Genomic DNA, 17,569 nt, shown 5'->3' with positions numbered 1-17,569 from the left:
TTGTCAATTTTTGAAAATGTATTTTTGTTTTGTTTTTTAGCTTGTAGGATGCTTGTACACAAGATTATTCTTACGTAATATAGCACAGAATGAACGGCACCTTCACCATTTTTAGTCGATAATTTAACCTTGATACATTTTTTATTCTATTACAAATTATTTTTCTTCCTGGCTCCTTTGTTTTATTTTTATCGTTTTTCACTTTTATGCTTATTCTATAAGAAAAAAATGACTTGAACCTGTAAATTTCTGGAGACATCAATAACGGTCTCCAAGGATACACTCGCAAATTAAAATAAAAACACGACTCACCTTGATTCTGTTATATAATTAGAAACACGATTTCTTCGCATTTTTTCCGCGATGCTACCGCTTATTAATATTTAATTGATAATTCTTTAATTGGTATCTAGAGTGACGTTGTTTCCTGCGGCCTGCTGGTCTGTTGACTTTTGACTAGTTTGAGTAATGTTTTGGATGGTTCAGGTTATCTAAAGTGTTAATATATAGTTGTACAGTGAATAAATAAAGGAGTACATAAAGAACAATGAGAAAATTAAATAAGATATGAAGTTCGGTGAAAAAAAAATTTGTTGCATTTACAGTGTATATTATGAATAGTAAGTAGACCTGCATAATAGCAAATAAAGTCTTTAATTAACGTTTTTATTGAAAGATTTGTCATCACAAAACAAAAACAGATTGTACTTAAAATAGAAAATTACACCTTTGTCAATACTTTATTATGTTTCCTATTTGACATTAATTTATGAAAATAGGAAACGTGCGGTATTTCTAATTTACCGATTAGGTATATAAAATAGACCAAAACCGTATTGATTTGCATATAGTAATTTATTTTTAGTTTACTAGTGTTTCATCAATATGAGCTGAAGATATGGCGTGTATAAGGTTATTAGGGTACACCCTTTATAGAAATTTAACACCCTTAAATAGGGGCATTTTTGATTGACCAAACCCGTTTATCGATCCCAATAAACCAAAATTCTTAATGGAGAATATTTGAGGACACCACTCCTTTATGAACAAAATACTACCATTTTCCTATACGATATTATATTATACAGGGTGTCCCAAAAGTGATGGATCAAACTCAAACAGAGGATAGAGGGAGTCATGTTCAATCAGAATCACCCCCTATGTTGTTATGCAATTGTGAATAGTTTAAAAGTTATAGCCATTTTTATGTATTTTTTAAATTCAAGCACACTGTCAAATAAAAGCTTATTATACAGTGGATTAAACAATGCGTTTTTTTGTTTGTTTTTACCTAGAAGTGATGTACCTTTCTAATAAAAATATTTTTTTAAATATTACTTTTCGAAAGAGCTAAAAAAAAATTATTTTTGGACTTTTTACAACTTTAAAAATAAGTACTCTTAACTTTGATGCCATTTTGTTCTCAAAAATGTAAGATATAAGAGTGACCCTGTAGCTTAAAAACTTCTACGTTTCATACCGATTCCAGCAAGGCATGACTTAAATACATTATTTCTTATTGGCTAATTAAATTTTGAGTTTTTCAAAAAAGAGGCAAAAATGAATTTTATGGCTAAATCAATATTTACCAATTTTTTAAAATAAATAATTGTGTTTTGTTGGGTTGGTGGATTGCAATAAGGTACAAGAAACATTAGAAAATGGTTTATTATTTTACAAGATAGTTTTGCTATCATTTACAATAAGTGTTCAAAATGTCTGCCGCGAAATCTAATGCATAACCTACATCGGCGTATAAAATTTCTCTTAATCATTCTGAATGAACGTCCATTTTCGGTAATTAATCTAGTTGCTGTAATTATTTGGTGGCGTAGCTCTTCCTCATTACGATTTTCCCTGGCGTATACCAACTCCTTAAAGTACCCCCATAGAAAAAAATCAATTGGATTGAGGTCGGGGGAGCGCGGTGGCTAACGAATTGTATCTCCCCGTCCAATCCAACGACCAAGGTAGGCCTCATTTAAAAACTATCTCACCTGAAGGCTGTAATGGGCGGGCGCTCCATCGTGCTGCAGCCACATTGATTGACGAATATTTAATGGAATATCCTGAAGTAAAACAGGTAAGTTTTCTTCCAAAAATCTCCTATAGATTTCACCATTTAATCTGGCTGGTAGTTCAAACGGCTCAATTAATGAACCGTTAAAAATGCCACTCCACATGTTCACACTAAATTGATGTTGAAAGCGGTAATTTCTAACAATTCTGGGGTTAAAATATGCCCAGTGGTGTAAATTGTGAATATTAAATATTCCCGCCCTCTGAAAACTAGATTCGTCTGACCATAAAATTTTGTTAAAAAATTGTGGATCCTGCCTATTACGATGAAGCATTTCTCTACAAAATTCCACCCTCTCGTCATAATGACCCCGTAATAGATCTTGAACCCGTTGTACATGATAGGGATGCAACTGGTTTCTTCGTAGAATGCGGTGTACTGTTGTTCTCGGAATACCAGACCGTCTTGATATGCGGCGAATACTAGTTGAAGGTTCCTCTAATGCCATTTCAATGATGTCATCTTCTGCCTCAGCATTTTCATCAGGTCTTCCTATTCTGCGAGGATTTCCATGAATCTGCCCCTCCGCGTATGCGTTATGCACTCGTTGAAACACCCTGTAGTCAGGATATCGTTCACGATCAGGAAATCGTTCACGATATTCCCTTTCAGCCGCTCGAGCGTTTCCATTACAAAATCCATAAACATAATGCATTTATGCATACTCACGGACGGTATAAGGCATTATGTGTTCAGTTGTATAAATAATACAAAATTGTATGTACTTAGCCAGTACCTGGACAAGACAACACTACCTATTTTAAATTATTTTTAAATTTTGTTTACGACAAATCAACATTCTTCAAAATAACCGCAGATAAATTGGTCAGTATTAGAAGTCGACATACTTATGTATTTTTAAACATTTTTGAGACACTTTACTATCTTAATTTTATTATTTTTCCGTAAAATAATAAAGCAAAATATTGATTTAGCCATGGAATATTTTTTTTGCTTATTTCTAAAAAAAATTAAAATTTAATTAGACAATAAGAAATTTTTTAAGGTTCAGAAAGTTTTTAAGGTTCAGGGTCACTCGCATGTCTTATATTTTCTTCGCAAAAAAATGGCATCAAAGTTAAGTATTTATTTGTAAAGTTGTAAAAAGTCCAAAAAAAATGTTTTTCTAGTGCTCTTAAAAAGTAATGTTTAAGAAACATATTTTTGTTGGAGAGGCACATCATTTCTAGGTACAATAAAAAAAAAACAGATTGTTTAATCAACTGTATAATTTTTTTAAAAGCTTTTATTAAACAAAGGTTAAAAAAATACACATATATGGCTATAACTTTTAACCTATTCACAATTGCATAACAACATAGGGGGTGATTTTGATTGTAAATGACTCCCTCTATCTCCTGTTTGAGTTTGATCCATCACTTTTGGGACACCCTGTATATGCATTTTTATTTCAGGATAACTGATGCTCGAAGTCCGTCCCACATAAACAGAAACGCTTGGCTAAGAACCAGTCTAAGAAGGTCATCCCCAAAGTAGGTATTTTTTAAAAAAAAATTCTACTACCGTGTGTAAAGTACTTAATTTACAAACTTCCCAGGGTCTATAAAGTTTCACTTTTTACACACTAGTGCCTAAAAAAGTAATTTGACGTTTACTTGACATTTAATTTATAATTTGTCAAAAGTTTGTTGACGTTTTTGCTACGCACTAGTGCGTAAAGTTAATATTAATAGAATAAATTTTGTATGTTAAATGTGTATAAAATCCCCTTTTTTTATTCATGGAAATTACCGACAAATTTGCCATTCATAAAAAAAGGATCACTTTACACACTTATTTCGACCCATTATAATGCGATTTTTTTTCTCAGTAATTCAGAGTCATTGCCGAACAGAAGGTGGGGGTCCTTTAGGCAGTAAGTTTTTCAATTAAATATATATTTGCATAAAAGTATATACAATTTTTTATTGAAATTTTAGCAATGGAAGGAGAACTCAAAATTTGGGATCAAATGCTTTAGCCAGGTAAGCAAACTTTATAATTTATAACGATTATATTTATCAATTGATATATTTTTTCCTTGCTTAGCCACTTGTATCGAAGTTCGAGTTTCAATTCGTCCGGTAGGAGCAGCACCTGCGATACCACCGATGACATGTATTCAGATGCTTCTTTAGAGGAAGACGTCCACGATCTTCACCATAAAGTAAGTGCAGAACAATGAGTCAGCAATGGCTACTTTTTTTGAATACTACAATATTCTTTTTAATATGACTTCCTTAAGGGCAGGTCGACTCACATTGCTATACAGGATTTCATTGAACCAGTGTTGCCTGGACCTCTCCAAGGCGTTTGACAACCTAAATCATAAGCTACTACTACTAAAATAAATACAAAGTTATGGTTGACAATGCATGGCTTATTGCTTGATCAAATCTTATTTAAAAGGCTTGAACTCAGATGGTTAAATTAAAAACAATACCAAACGAGTTCTCTTAAATTTGCGAATTGGAATTTCTTAAGGCACTGCTGTTTTCGATTTTCCTCAATGAGGTGCCCTTGAATATTAATTCTCTTAAACTGTAAAATTGTATACCATGCAATTAAACAGAGTTATTTTGCACTCAGAGACTATTGAAAACCTTCCTATGTTGTAACCGCTAGAATTAAATCTAGGTTACTCGGAGACTTTATTAACGATTTTCAGACAGAGGTAGCGTGCCACCATGGATCATTGCTGATTCCGACGGAGCAGATTATGCGTTCAATTTATTTATTATAGATTTGATCGTTAAATCGAATTCTTGCCACCAAGTTATTCGTACCCGCAAGTGTTCAGTTACCTGCCTATTTAATTCTCAGGGAATAATATAATCAGGGTAAAAGCCATTAAAAGCTTTATTTTAAAATTAAAAGAATATATTATATTTAAGGAAGTTACAAAATTGGAGAAAATAGGGATAAACAACAACAGAGTATAAGAGTAGTAAATAAAAATGTCAAAGTTACGAAAAGATACAAAACAAAATACTAAATCGAGATTAGTATTTAGTTGGGCTTTATAAGTATTTACTAGAATTATAGGTGTATAAAGGGCGAGGATTAATGTAACGGTTCTCAGGGTAAATCATCGTTCCTACTAAAGGGATTTAAATGTAAAGAAAAAAATTTAAAAAAAAATTATTAAGATCGTAACAGAGAAAATAATAATAATAATAATAATAATAAATGCCTTTATATTACGAAAATAGTTACAAAAGTTATTATCCAAAAATGCGGCGAGATCTAGCCTGGGGCTACTCTATCTAACCGCACTGCTAACTTAACATACGAAAGCATAACAATGTAAATAATAAATAAATTGAATAAGTTTTAACCATTATGAAAAATATAGAGAAAAAAAAAGAAAAAAAAAGAGAAGCCTAAAATTATAAGAAACCTAAAATAGAATTTTGCTTATATCACATGACGTAATTAATTATTAAAATAATTATAATTATATCTAGTTTATAAAAGAAAAAAGTAATTAGTGATATAACTTAAAATTAAATGAAATATATATTTTTTATATTTTAGTTATTAGTTCGCAGTGTTAGAAAAGTAAGATTTGACAGCTTTTCGAAATAAGACAGCCGAGGTTTTAGCTTTAAGGTTATTTGGCAATAAGTTATATACCTTAACCGCACTATAACTGAAAGACCCTTGGAATTTGGAAGTTCTATGATTTGGTATCAAAAGGTTTGCAGAGTGGCGCATTTCACGGCCATGTATGCTGTTATGACTGGATAATTTGTCATATAGATATTGAGGAAGTTTATTATGGAGTACCTTATAAACAAGAACAGCCATATTGATTTTATAACGTTCATCCAAATTCAAACAGCCAGAGGCATGAAATAACGGGGTGACGTGATCAAATTTTCTTCTATCGTAGCAAAACTTTAGGCAAGCATTTTGTAGCTTTTGTAGGCTTAACTTGTCCTTTTGAGCAAGAGCTGGCCAGAAGAGTACACTACCATAGCTAATTAAAGAGAGAACCAACGGATCACTTAATTTGAGTTTAACATCAGAAGATAAAATATTCTTATGCATGTATAGAATTCGCAATTTATAATAGGCTTTTTGTAAAATACTGGAAATATGTTTTACAAAATTAAGCTGATTATCAAGAAGAATGCCTAGGTTTCTTTCGCAGTCAGATGGTTGTATAATATTTCCATCGATAATAACATTTAAATTCAAATGATAAGATTTAGGCATTCCAAAAAGTAATAGTTTAGATTTAGTACCGTTGAGAGCCAGCCCATGAAAATTAGACACCTGTACAATTTGATTTAAATCGGTATTAATGCGTGCTAAGCCAGTATTCAGTTCATTTATTGGAAAAGCTGAGTAGAGTTGGACGTCACCTGCATATTGGTGAGACTTGCAGTTATGCAGGAATTCAGAAAAATCACAAGTATAAATCGAAAACAGTAGTGGCCCCAAAATGCTGCCTTGAGGAACTCCCTGATTAATATTTAAATATTCTGAAAAGGTGGAATTTAAGCGCACTCTTTGCTTTCTATTACTTAAGTAATCACAAAGTAGACTCAGCGCCGACTCATGTAATCCAAAATATTTTAGTTTGGTAAGAAGAAGAGAGTGATCCAGAGTATCAAACGCTTTGCTATAGTCCAGCAGCACTAATGCAGTAACCTCTCTATTATCCAAAGCACTAAAAATATCATCACATACATGCAATAGTGCTGTAATGGTGCCATGCTGCGATCGAAACCCTGACTGAGTACTGGGAATTATGGAATTAAGTCTAAAAAAATCATTTAATTGCATATACATGGCCTTTTCCGATATTTTAGAAAGGGTTGGCAATATACTTATAGGTCGATAATGAGAAAATTCCGTAGGAGTATTATTTTTTGGAATGGGCAGTAAATCAGCATTTTTCCATTCAGATGGAAATTTTGATAATACAAGTGCTTTATTAATTATAAAAGTTATATAGGGTGTTAAATAAGGAACTAAAAGTGAAATCATTTTAATGATTTCACTTTTAAATATAGAGAGAAAAGAAAAAAAATAAATGAAATAAAAAGAAAATAAAATGGTACAATAGCGACAATAGCCAGGAAAATCTCAAAAAAAACAATAAGGTCTACATGTTTACCTTGTAGTCTGGTTTTGGTAATTCGCGGGCACAAATTAACTTTTCCGCACTAGTGAACAAGACTGACTTCCCCCTAGGGTGTTTAGTTATTGTTTTCTACGAAATACTTTTTAAACAAAAATATGTTTTTTTTTCTTATCTGGTAAAAAATTTTAAAAAAATAATTTTTTTCTGTTCTTTGAAAGGAATGAAAAAATTAGAACCGCTTTGTTATAATGTGAGTACCATTTCAAAAGAAAACTGGTTCACTATAATTATGGTAATACTTATTCACTCGTAACTAATTGTTTTTTTTTCAAGACAAAAATAAAAATTAATGCGTAATGTCATTACAATACAAAACTGAGATATTCTGACTAGCAATAACTAGATGCATCTTGATAAGAACATAATTTCCTTCATGTGCATTAATCTCAATATTCAAATTTTGATACTTCGAGTCATATTTTGGAGAAATCCTTGAAATCTGAACACAATTTTTAAAAATCAAAAAAATGTCTATCTGGACAATAACGACAATTAAACCACTGAGCAACTGCAGAGGCATTTTGAAATCAAATTAACTTCTTACTGTGTCTGCTATATTAATTTTTAAAAGAAATTTACTCTTTATTAAGAAAATAATCAAATATTTGGTATTCGGGGTGTAAACTTCTTGTACAATATTTCTGTGCCTAAACAAAATTTCCTTTACTCATCTATTAAATTGCGCAATTATTTGCCAGCAAAACTTAGATGAATTACCGATTTCAAAGGCATCAAAGATTTTTACACTAGCTTGAGATAGATCGTTTCATAATTTATTACTATAGATTTAACCTAATCCTAGTCATTTTCATACATAAGTATCTTCTTCTGGACCCGTTTTGAACTAGTCTGTATGTTTGTAGCTATCAGAATAAAAGCAATCCATCAATTTATTGCAATTAATCTTCATTTTGAAAGTTTTATTGAGCAGTAGAAGTAATTCTTATATCCCCCAAGCAATTATGTTAATTTTGTATTGTTTACTGTTTTTTTTTAATTGCTTTTAATCCCTTTAGTTGAAGTAATTTTTTCCTTTTTTTTCAGGCATTTATTTATATCATTTCTTATTTAAATGAATATTAAGGCAAATATTAATGAATTTTTACAGTTGCCCTGGCATTTTGCTTATGGTTTGTTTCTTCTAGACAATAGATTCAATGTTGGTATTTTTAGGCAGTTTAATAATTTTTTGAATTTGATTGAACCCGAGCTTTTTTCATGTGAACTAATTTTTAATTTTTTGGCGAGTAATTTAAGTAATTTCTTATTAATTTCCTGATGTTTTACAGTCATAATTGAGTCAATTCTTGTATTCTTTTGGGTCATGATTTTTAAATTGTTTGTCTTCAATTTTTGCATTATGGTAAGTACTGAAACATTTTTGAAACATACTAGCTAGAAATGTCCCGAACATTTAAATTTTAATGATTCATATTAGAATAGCCAAGAAAATTTCATCTATTTTTATTTCGGATTGCAGGTGATTTGATCAAATAAAAAAAACAAACAAGACTTCCACTTAGCCCTGTCATTCGGGTTTAATTACCTTCAGCCTGACAGATTCTTCACTCACTCGTCTAACACGTCACATCTTGTAGCATTAGCTTTCTGCAACACTGAAGATATATGGTATTTCTCACAGTGAAAAGAGTGAATTGAATACGTAGCATAATTTATGAGAATTATTTAAAATAATACGCCACTCGGAAGTGTTACATAACTGGCACATATAAATTAAATTTGCATAAAGATAAAAAAAAATGAACTAAAATTAAAATGCTTTATTGTATTTCTAAGACTTAAGTCAATAATAGGCTTAACGTTGCTAACACGCAAGGTTCTGATATGTCAGTGTTTTTATATTGTTTTCGGAATGGGATTGTTCAGAATTTTAATGAGAATTTGTATTAATTGAACATGTAACTAAATGGGTCTATATATAGTAAATATTTAAATATGAGATATATAATAGAAAGAATAATACTTATCAGACTCTATATAAATATGACAGAGATCAAACAAAGTAAAATATGGAAGAAATAAAAAAAACACATTTTTTTTTATGCCTGAAGGAATCTCAATAAATGACTTCAATTGCCTGAAATAATAGTAATAATAATAATCATATTTATATCATAATTGAAATGAACTGAGAACTTTGTATGAGATATTATAAAAATTAAATGAAAGAATAGTTGCATCAAATAAGTAATTTCTTTAATTTTTGCCAATTAATCTTTAGTCTCAATATCAAGTCAAAATATTTTTGTAAAAAACATATACTAGAACCAAAATTTCAGTTTTATATGTATTTTTATTTAAAATGTACTTTATCATTATAATAGATAAGAAGAAAGTTAAATTATAGGTCAAATTTGTTTATTTTTACTGGTAATACTCAAGTGATATCCACAAACCATAAGAATAACGCCAAATAATCATATTAATAGTAAAAATAGACATGAACTAATTACAGGGTAGCATTACGCCAGTGTCAAAGCTAGTTGCTGTTCGGCTAATCGTTCAATTAATTTTAAGATTTTAATATAACAATATCGTGTGTCTCTTTTAGTAAATAATAAAAGTTTTTTAAAAGGAACTTTGCCGGCTTGTGTACTTAATTCTGGTCAGCACACAGCTTTTGATATTTTGCACCTTAGGAAGTGGTATCACTACAGATCCTTCTCAGGACATCGGAAATTGACCTTTTTAAATTGAAGTATTAATAATGCCAAGGATTTGATTTCCCACAACTCTAAATGTATCCCTAAAAACTCTAGTGGAAATCTCTCCTACATTGTTTCTAGCCACCTGTTTTAATTCAGTCACATTTAAAGTTTTAAAATTAGAAAGTAATTCACTAGATGGCGTCAACTCAGAAACATTTGTTACCGTTTATAACATCTATACCTTTGATAAAATATTTATTGAAGTTTTATGCTATAGAAAGTTCAAACCAATTTCTTGAGATAATAAACTTATTTATCTAATTTCATCTTATAAGTCCTCACACTTCTTTTATATATTATGTTATATTTTTTTCTGTTTTTTTTACTAGCACTATTTCTCTGTACTACCTACTATCATTTTAATTTAGACGACGTTTCGTCTTTTGATTCACCTTGAACTTTTTGAGAAAATGTAGATGAAACGACAGGTTTATCCTGGACATAGGCAATAATAGAATTTCATAACGAAAGCCAATCCGTCTACCTTAAAAAAACTCTTGACCTCATTCTAATTTCATTATATTTCTCAAAAATAACAGCAGGGACTCGCTCCTGATCTATAGAGTCAAACCCAACAATTTATAACTCCCGGGCTATAATATCCGCGCCATTATCAATTAATTCAAGTCGCTCATGCTCATGCCAATGATAACGCGTATATCATGTACGTAATTTTTTTTCTTCTATTTACGGCAGTATATCACGCCCTGCCATGTTTGTTTTTCGGTTCGCTATCTAGTCAGTCCGCGGTTTTATAACATGGAACTTTGCCATCCGGGTTATTTTCGATTATTATACCGAAAATTTTGAGTAACTTGTATTTTTGGATCGGGTTAGAGGTCCTGTCAGTGCGCGCATTGATTTTGTATACAACGTGTACCGCGAATACTAAACAGATGTAAATGAGTTTAATTAACGTATAGTTTCGGGTTTTTATGTCTTTGCTCCTTAACTCCTACGTAGTATTTGCCGAGTGACTGACTAAGAAGTATTGGTGATGTGGTTTTTTTCTTGCATTTATTTCATATAGTATTACTTTTATCTAATCAGAATAATTTAAAAAAAAAAACACAATAATAATATATTATATTGAGCAACCTCAGCAGTTTTATAATGTTTTGCTTATTTTTAAACCATTGATAGGATAATAAACAAATTAAATTATAAATCAGGTTTTGGCTTTTTGGAAACAAAAAATTTGTTTATTTTGCACTAAAAGGAAGTCGTATAAAATAAGTATAAGAGTGAATATGGTAAGATCTTCTGATATACCCCAGACTACCCCCTATTTTTAATTTACTACTTTTTTTTTGGATATATTCCCATTTCCCTGCAAGGAATCGGAATAACCAAAAGGCACGAAAAATGGCTTCTTAATAATAATGATAGGATTTTCTTTGTTAATCCACTTAATAATCTTAATTAAGTTGAAATCAGCTTTTTTATTAAGATTCCGGTGATTTAATGGAAATTTTCGGCAGACTTGTTTCTTCCATCCTTTGGATATGTCCGTACCTTATCACCTGTTTTTGCTCTATGTTTGTCATTATTTTCATCTATTCCCATTCGCTGTCGTTGATCTCCTAAAAGCATCCGTTTCGTTCCAATATTATGTTCTGTTATTCTCCATGTATTTGCTCCATAAATTAAACTGCTTTTAATGAGTGTTCCATACGTTGTTCCGTTACTTCAAAGTACACCATTTAGATATTCTGTAAATATTCTGGCTTGTGTTGTTCTTTTCTTTATTTCTCTATATTGTGTTTTGCAGACGAGTCAAATTCCACACCAAAGAACGTGTAAGTGTTACAAATAGTTACTTAATCTTTTCTAATCGTATATTAGATGAATCTGTTCCTATGAGAAGATATTTCATTTTCTGTGTATTGATTTCTAGTCCCCAATTATTAAACTCTTCCTGCGATTTTCGCGTCATATATTGTAAGTCGTCTTTATCGTACATTATGATAACAACTGGCCGTCAGCAAATTGTAGAGTATGAAGGCAAGTGTCTCCGATGTCGATGTCCATTCCGTTACACTTTTTCTTTCATTGGTACAGAACTCTCGGTACATAGATTTTAAACAATGTAGGTAATGCACGACAGACTTTACCGATCTTTACTCTTAATGATGTTTCATCGTATATACCCTATCGGACAAAAGTAGAGCAAAAAGTTCAATTTTACTCATGTTTGAATAAAAAAAATTATTGGGTTGTGTTTTTTCGCTAAGCTTAATGTCACACTATCCTTACACTAAATGTAATATTTCAGTACATTTTGGTGTACTTTTAATCATTTTAAGAACGGTAAATATTAATGATTATAAAAATTCATAAGAATGGGGGGCGACAAAAGTAGAGCAACAAATTGTAACAGTATTTTATTTTACTTTAGTTCAACAAAATTTTTTTAACACATTTAACAACAAAAACAATTGCAAGTAATACATTAGTAATTGATAGAATATCCATTATTATTAATTACTTGCTGAAAACGGCGCGGCATTGAAGCAATCAACTTCTGAATGACATTTTCGGGAAGACTTGTCCAAACTTACTAATTTTATTTATTATTAAGGATTGTTTATTTGGAAACATTTGGGTACGAATATGACGTTCTATTTCTTCCCAGAGATTCTCAATGGGGTTAAGATCTGGGGATTGTGCTGGCCACTGCAAAACATGAACATTATTTTCCCGAAACCACACTGTTGAACAACTTGTAAAGAATGTTTTGGATCGTTGTCCTGTTGAAAAAAAAATAAAACGCAATGGCATTTCCCATTCTGCATAAGGAAGCAAATGTTATGTATCATCATCGTATCATTAATAAAGTGCATAGGGCCTACCCCATGCCATGAAAAACAACCCCATAAAAATACACTACCTTTACCATGCTTAATTGTAGGTGTTACGTATTTAGGATTAAACCTTGTATTGATTGGTCGCCTCACACGCCTCATTCCATCAGAATAGAACTTTTTTCCAGTCATTGACGGTCCAGATTAAATGCCGGCGTGCAAATACCAACCTTGCTGCTCTATTTCTTATTGAAACGGCTTTTTAGCTGGACGTCTACTAACCTTCTTTGTACTGTTCGTATACCAACCGTAATTTCTGGAATTTCGGCAATAATACGAGGAGCGGACTTCCAAGAATCATTTTGGGAAATCCATTTGATGCGTCTGTCAGTCGTTATTGATGTTTTCCTTGGCCTTCCCGATTTTGGCAACTTCTTTAAATGTCCCCTCTTATTATACGATGATATTATTTTGGACACAGTGTACCGGGGTAACTCAAACTGTCTTGAAATATCGGCTTGTTTGTTACCTTCCATGAATCCATTCACAACTCTTTGCTTCAAGTCTTTTGAAATTGGAATTCCTGTCGGCATGATTAATCTTATACAGAAACGTTCAAAAAAACATAAAAATCACCTTACACAATTATTTTATCTCTTTACTTTTGCTAAAACCCTTCTTTTAAACAAATTATTTGAATGTTCTTTACTTTTGACGCGTTACTATGAAGCATTTAGACTTAAACGTCAAAATAAAATCATTTGTTTTGATTGCGAAAATTTTTGTTGACATTGATAATCATAGTCTACTTTGTAGTTTTAAAACTTAGTGGCTTTATACTATACATTATCATGCATTTATAATTTTAAAATCGGTATTTGCAAAAATTTCTGGGCTGAGTGTTGCGCTACTTTTGTCCGATAGTTTAGATTTTTGAGAGCTTTTATAACAAAATGACTAGGCTTGGTTTTCACAACTTCTTGACAGAGACTGTATCATAAGCTTTCTGGTGATCTATAAACATACGATGGGTTTCTTGGTTGTATAATTCTATCACCCTGTACTATCACATCCGTAGGTGTGTTCAGCAAATATTCTTCTCTGCTTTCAGTCTTTAAACAACTTTTGATAGGGTCTATTTCTTTGTTGGTATAATTTGGACATTTGCCTTATTTTTTAAGTCGCACAAGTTTTTCATTAATCTCTAGGATTCTGAGCACTTTTTACCGTTTATATAGGTGCTAATTTTCCTACCCTTTTTGTCTATCTCTTTCTGTCCTATATTTATCTGGTTCATTTTTCTGATCATTTATCTGTGAACTTCTGAGATAGGGCTAGCAGTTTTGCTCTGACAATACGAGGGCTTGACTGGGGGTGACTTTTTGAATTTCCCCCCTTTAATGGAAATGGCAACTCTGCTCCTGTCAACAGAGAACTGTCAGTTGGCGCCTGTCAAAATTTGAACAAGCTGCGTCATTTAGTTTGTGTTTGACAGCTGTTGATAGCAGACTACCACTCGTTTTGAGAAGAAAATGGAAAAAAGTGAATTTCGTGTGCTCATTAAGCATTATTTTTTATGGAAAAACACCATCACTCAAACCAAGGCTAAGCTTGATAAATATTATGAGGACTCTGTACCATCCATTTCCATGGTAAAGAAGTGGTTTACAACCAACTTACCAACCAACTTATTGGATAGATTCAATGAGGACCACATTTGGCCAAAAAAAAAGTTCTTTTCCACCAGGACAATGCAAGGGTCCACACATGTGCAGTTTCCATGGCAAAAATCCATGAAATAGGTTACGAATTACTTCCTCATTCGCCCTATTCTCCAGATTTAGCCCCCAGTGACTATTTCCTATTCCCAAACTTAAAGAAATGGCTCGGCGGAAAGAGATTTAACTGCAACGACGAAATCATTTCTCAAACAAATGCCTATTTTGATGACCTCGACAAATCATATTTTTTCCGAAGGGATAAAAAAATTAGAAAAACGTTGGACTAAGTGTATAGAACTCAAAGGAGACTATGTTGAAAAATAAAATAACTTTTTATATAAAAACCTGTCTTTTATCCAAAAAGTCACGGACTTATTGACCCGCCCTCGTATAATGGTTTGAGCCGCAAACGGCTTCTCTATATGCTCGTACGTTATTTATTCGTAACATCGTATTTTAATGGTAAATGACAAATTTATATTTTTTTGTATGTTGTACTTATTCATGTGTATGTATGAATTTCCTTACGCCAATTTATTTTTTTGATAAATGTTGCTGACACATTTCGATTTTTCTCCGAATGGGCATACTATGGAGTCATTCATCAATCCTCCGACCAACTCTACATTCAGATCGCCAAGGATTATAATTTCTTTTGATTTTTCTATGAACCTGAATTATTCATATACATATTAAATAACAGAGGACTCAAAATGATACTTCTTTACTTTTAAAATAATCATCATCCACGTACTGTATTCTTTCAGACGAATAACTTTTTATTAATCAAAATGAGGTTCCTCTAATTCAATTCTCTTTTAAGATGTTTAAAAGTTGGGTAGTCGATAGTATCAAACGCCTTAGCCAGGTCAATTAGAACGCAAACATTTTTGTCCACGTTCCTTCTTTGTTCCCCTTGTTCACCTATTTACCTAGAAAAATACTAATTTTCGGATCCCCATATGTGATACCTTAGACTGAGATGGCGATATAGAACTGTTAGTTTTTATTGGATATGTTTAATATTTATATTATTCTTTAAAATATTTGAAAATGATGTTTCCTCATGTCTATGTCACATCTATGCAAATAAGAAAATAGTAATTTTATTATCACAGATAAAGTCTTAGAAAAAAAAGTCAATTTTCAAATATTTTATTACCTTATTTCTCCAGAAATGTTCTAAAAATGAGTGTATCATTTATTTATCTCCTAATTAACACAAGCTAAATCGAATACCCCAAGGAAAACGAATAATCTATTCTAACTACATGAGGATAATAATATGCAAGCTATGTCTGCATTTTCAGCTTTTGTCTTTCCAGTTTTTATTTAAATATTTCATCCAAGTTTTTATTTGAATGTAAGAAACTTTGCATCACCCATTTGCATGTAGACATTTAAGAACTACAGAAATTAGACGTTTAATGTAAGGATTTTAAAGAATAAATATTTTGCTTAAGAGAGTGCATTTATAATGAATGAATGAATGGACAGCAAGATTGCCAGATTGATAACGCTAGATTTTGTGCCTATAGGGTTATTTAGAATTAAACATTCATCAGAAAGCACTTCAAAAAAAGTAAAGTCATAAAAATGCTTTTGAAAGAATTTTTACATATAGATAAGTTAATATATAACTAATATAAGACATATGGTTTAATTTAAAAAAAGAAAGATTTGTTCCAAAAATGCAGGCCTAATTTTTAAATGAATTTCTTCAATTCTTTAGCAGCTCACTGTACATTTTAATCACCTAATCAATAATTTTATTATGTGCTAAACAAACAAAAAATAAACAAATTATGTGCGACTCAAAACAAAACGGAACCCCTTGTCAAAACGACAGTTCCTCCGAGACCACCGAAGACGACGAGTTGGATTATGACATGTGGGAGGGCCAGTTTCAGTTTTTCGGACCGTCGGCGCGATTTAACGGAAATGACGATAACAAACAGTTGATATACGCCAATGGACTGAGGGATCATTTCGGTGGAAATGCACCGGACGATGATGATGATGATGATGACGAAGGAAAGAGCGTAGGTGATGCTGATTCAGTTATTTGTTTTGATGCGAAAATGAGTTTTTTGATAAAATTTGTTAATTTTCGGATGACACTAAACATTTGAAGTTCTGACTTATTTTTTAATAAATCGGAATTAACTGCAGGTCTTAACTTAAAAGGAAATATTAAGATTTTTTTATATATCTCCATTTCATTTTTTGTTTTGTTTCTTGACGTAATTTATCTACTTATTATTCATTTCAGACTGCACGATCATTCTCCATCCTTCCTTATGTTGTATCAATTCAGGATCGTATTCTATTTCTATTGCTCTCAGATCTGCAACCAAGTTGTCTCTCCATTCCATACGCGGTCTCTACATAGATCTCCGCCCTTTCGGATTTTGTTCCAAGAACATTTTGATCACTAGAGAGTCTGGTTGTCGGTACATGTCCAGCCCAGCTTTCATTACTTTGATGTCTGGTTCCTCATAGAGCTCAGTTAGTTTGTTGTTTGTTCTTCGATGGAACTGCTCTGTTCTTGAGTCTTTGCATCCAAAGATCTTGCGTAAAACTTTTTGTTTGAAGCACTTGAGTTTGGGCTTGCTTACGTTGATAATGAACACTTACCTCACTCGATAAACCTAATAAACTTATGACTCTTTTATATATTTTAATTTTTGATCTTCGTGATAAATTTTTGCTGTTAATAACTTTTGTTAGAGAGTGAATAAATCTACAGCCGCATTGGTTTCTTATTTTGACTTCGTCGGATATACTGTTTTCCTCATTGATTGTGGCTCTAGGTATCTAAAACTTGTTACCCTCTCGAAATTGTACTCTTTTATTGTAAAGTTTTGTCCTATCCTATCTCTTCTCATTCTTTGTCCTTTCTTTTGCCCTCTTCATTTTAAGAAATATTACTTCCGTTTTTCAACTTTATTGAATAAGTAAACTTAATTGAATAAGAATGGCGATCTATGTAAGTCTGAAATATTAAAGTTTTTAATTATTTCTGGATTAATCTAGCTAGGGCTGGACTTCTTATGATTTTTCCAGCTAGGAATGGATCT

At 31.7% G+C, this 17,569-nt stretch overlaps 1 protein-coding gene across 5 annotated transcripts in view; it reads left to right on the top strand.

Moving 5' to 3' along the window:
- The window catches only part of LOC126739165 (rab11 family-interacting protein 4B), a 51,319-nt gene that overhangs the window by 26,486 nt on the left and 7,264 nt on the right, over positions 1-17,569 (top strand). The window contains exons 3-6 of one of the 5 annotated variants that reach the window (XM_050444720.1): positions 3,496-3,573; positions 3,912-3,956; positions 4,021-4,065; positions 4,130-4,247. In XM_050444720.1, the coding sequence (XP_050300677.1) occupies positions 3,496-3,573; positions 3,912-3,956; positions 4,021-4,065; positions 4,130-4,247 (286 nt within the window). Of the gene's footprint in view, positions 1-3,495; positions 3,574-3,911; positions 3,957-4,020; positions 4,066-4,129; positions 4,248-10,655; positions 10,959-11,275; positions 16,532-17,569 lie in introns of those variants that run through there. The other 4 variants (XM_050444723.1, XM_050444722.1, XM_050444721.1 and 1 more) reach the window with 4 other exon arrangements.

This window comes from Anthonomus grandis, chromosome 8 (assembly GCF_022605725.1).
Source record: "Anthonomus grandis grandis chromosome 8, icAntGran1.3, whole genome shotgun sequence".
NCBI lineage: Eukaryota > Metazoa > Arthropoda > Insecta > Coleoptera > Curculionidae > Anthonomus > Anthonomus grandis.
Note: the sequence above shows the minus strand (reverse complement) of the source record. Positions and strands in the feature narration are given on the sequence as shown.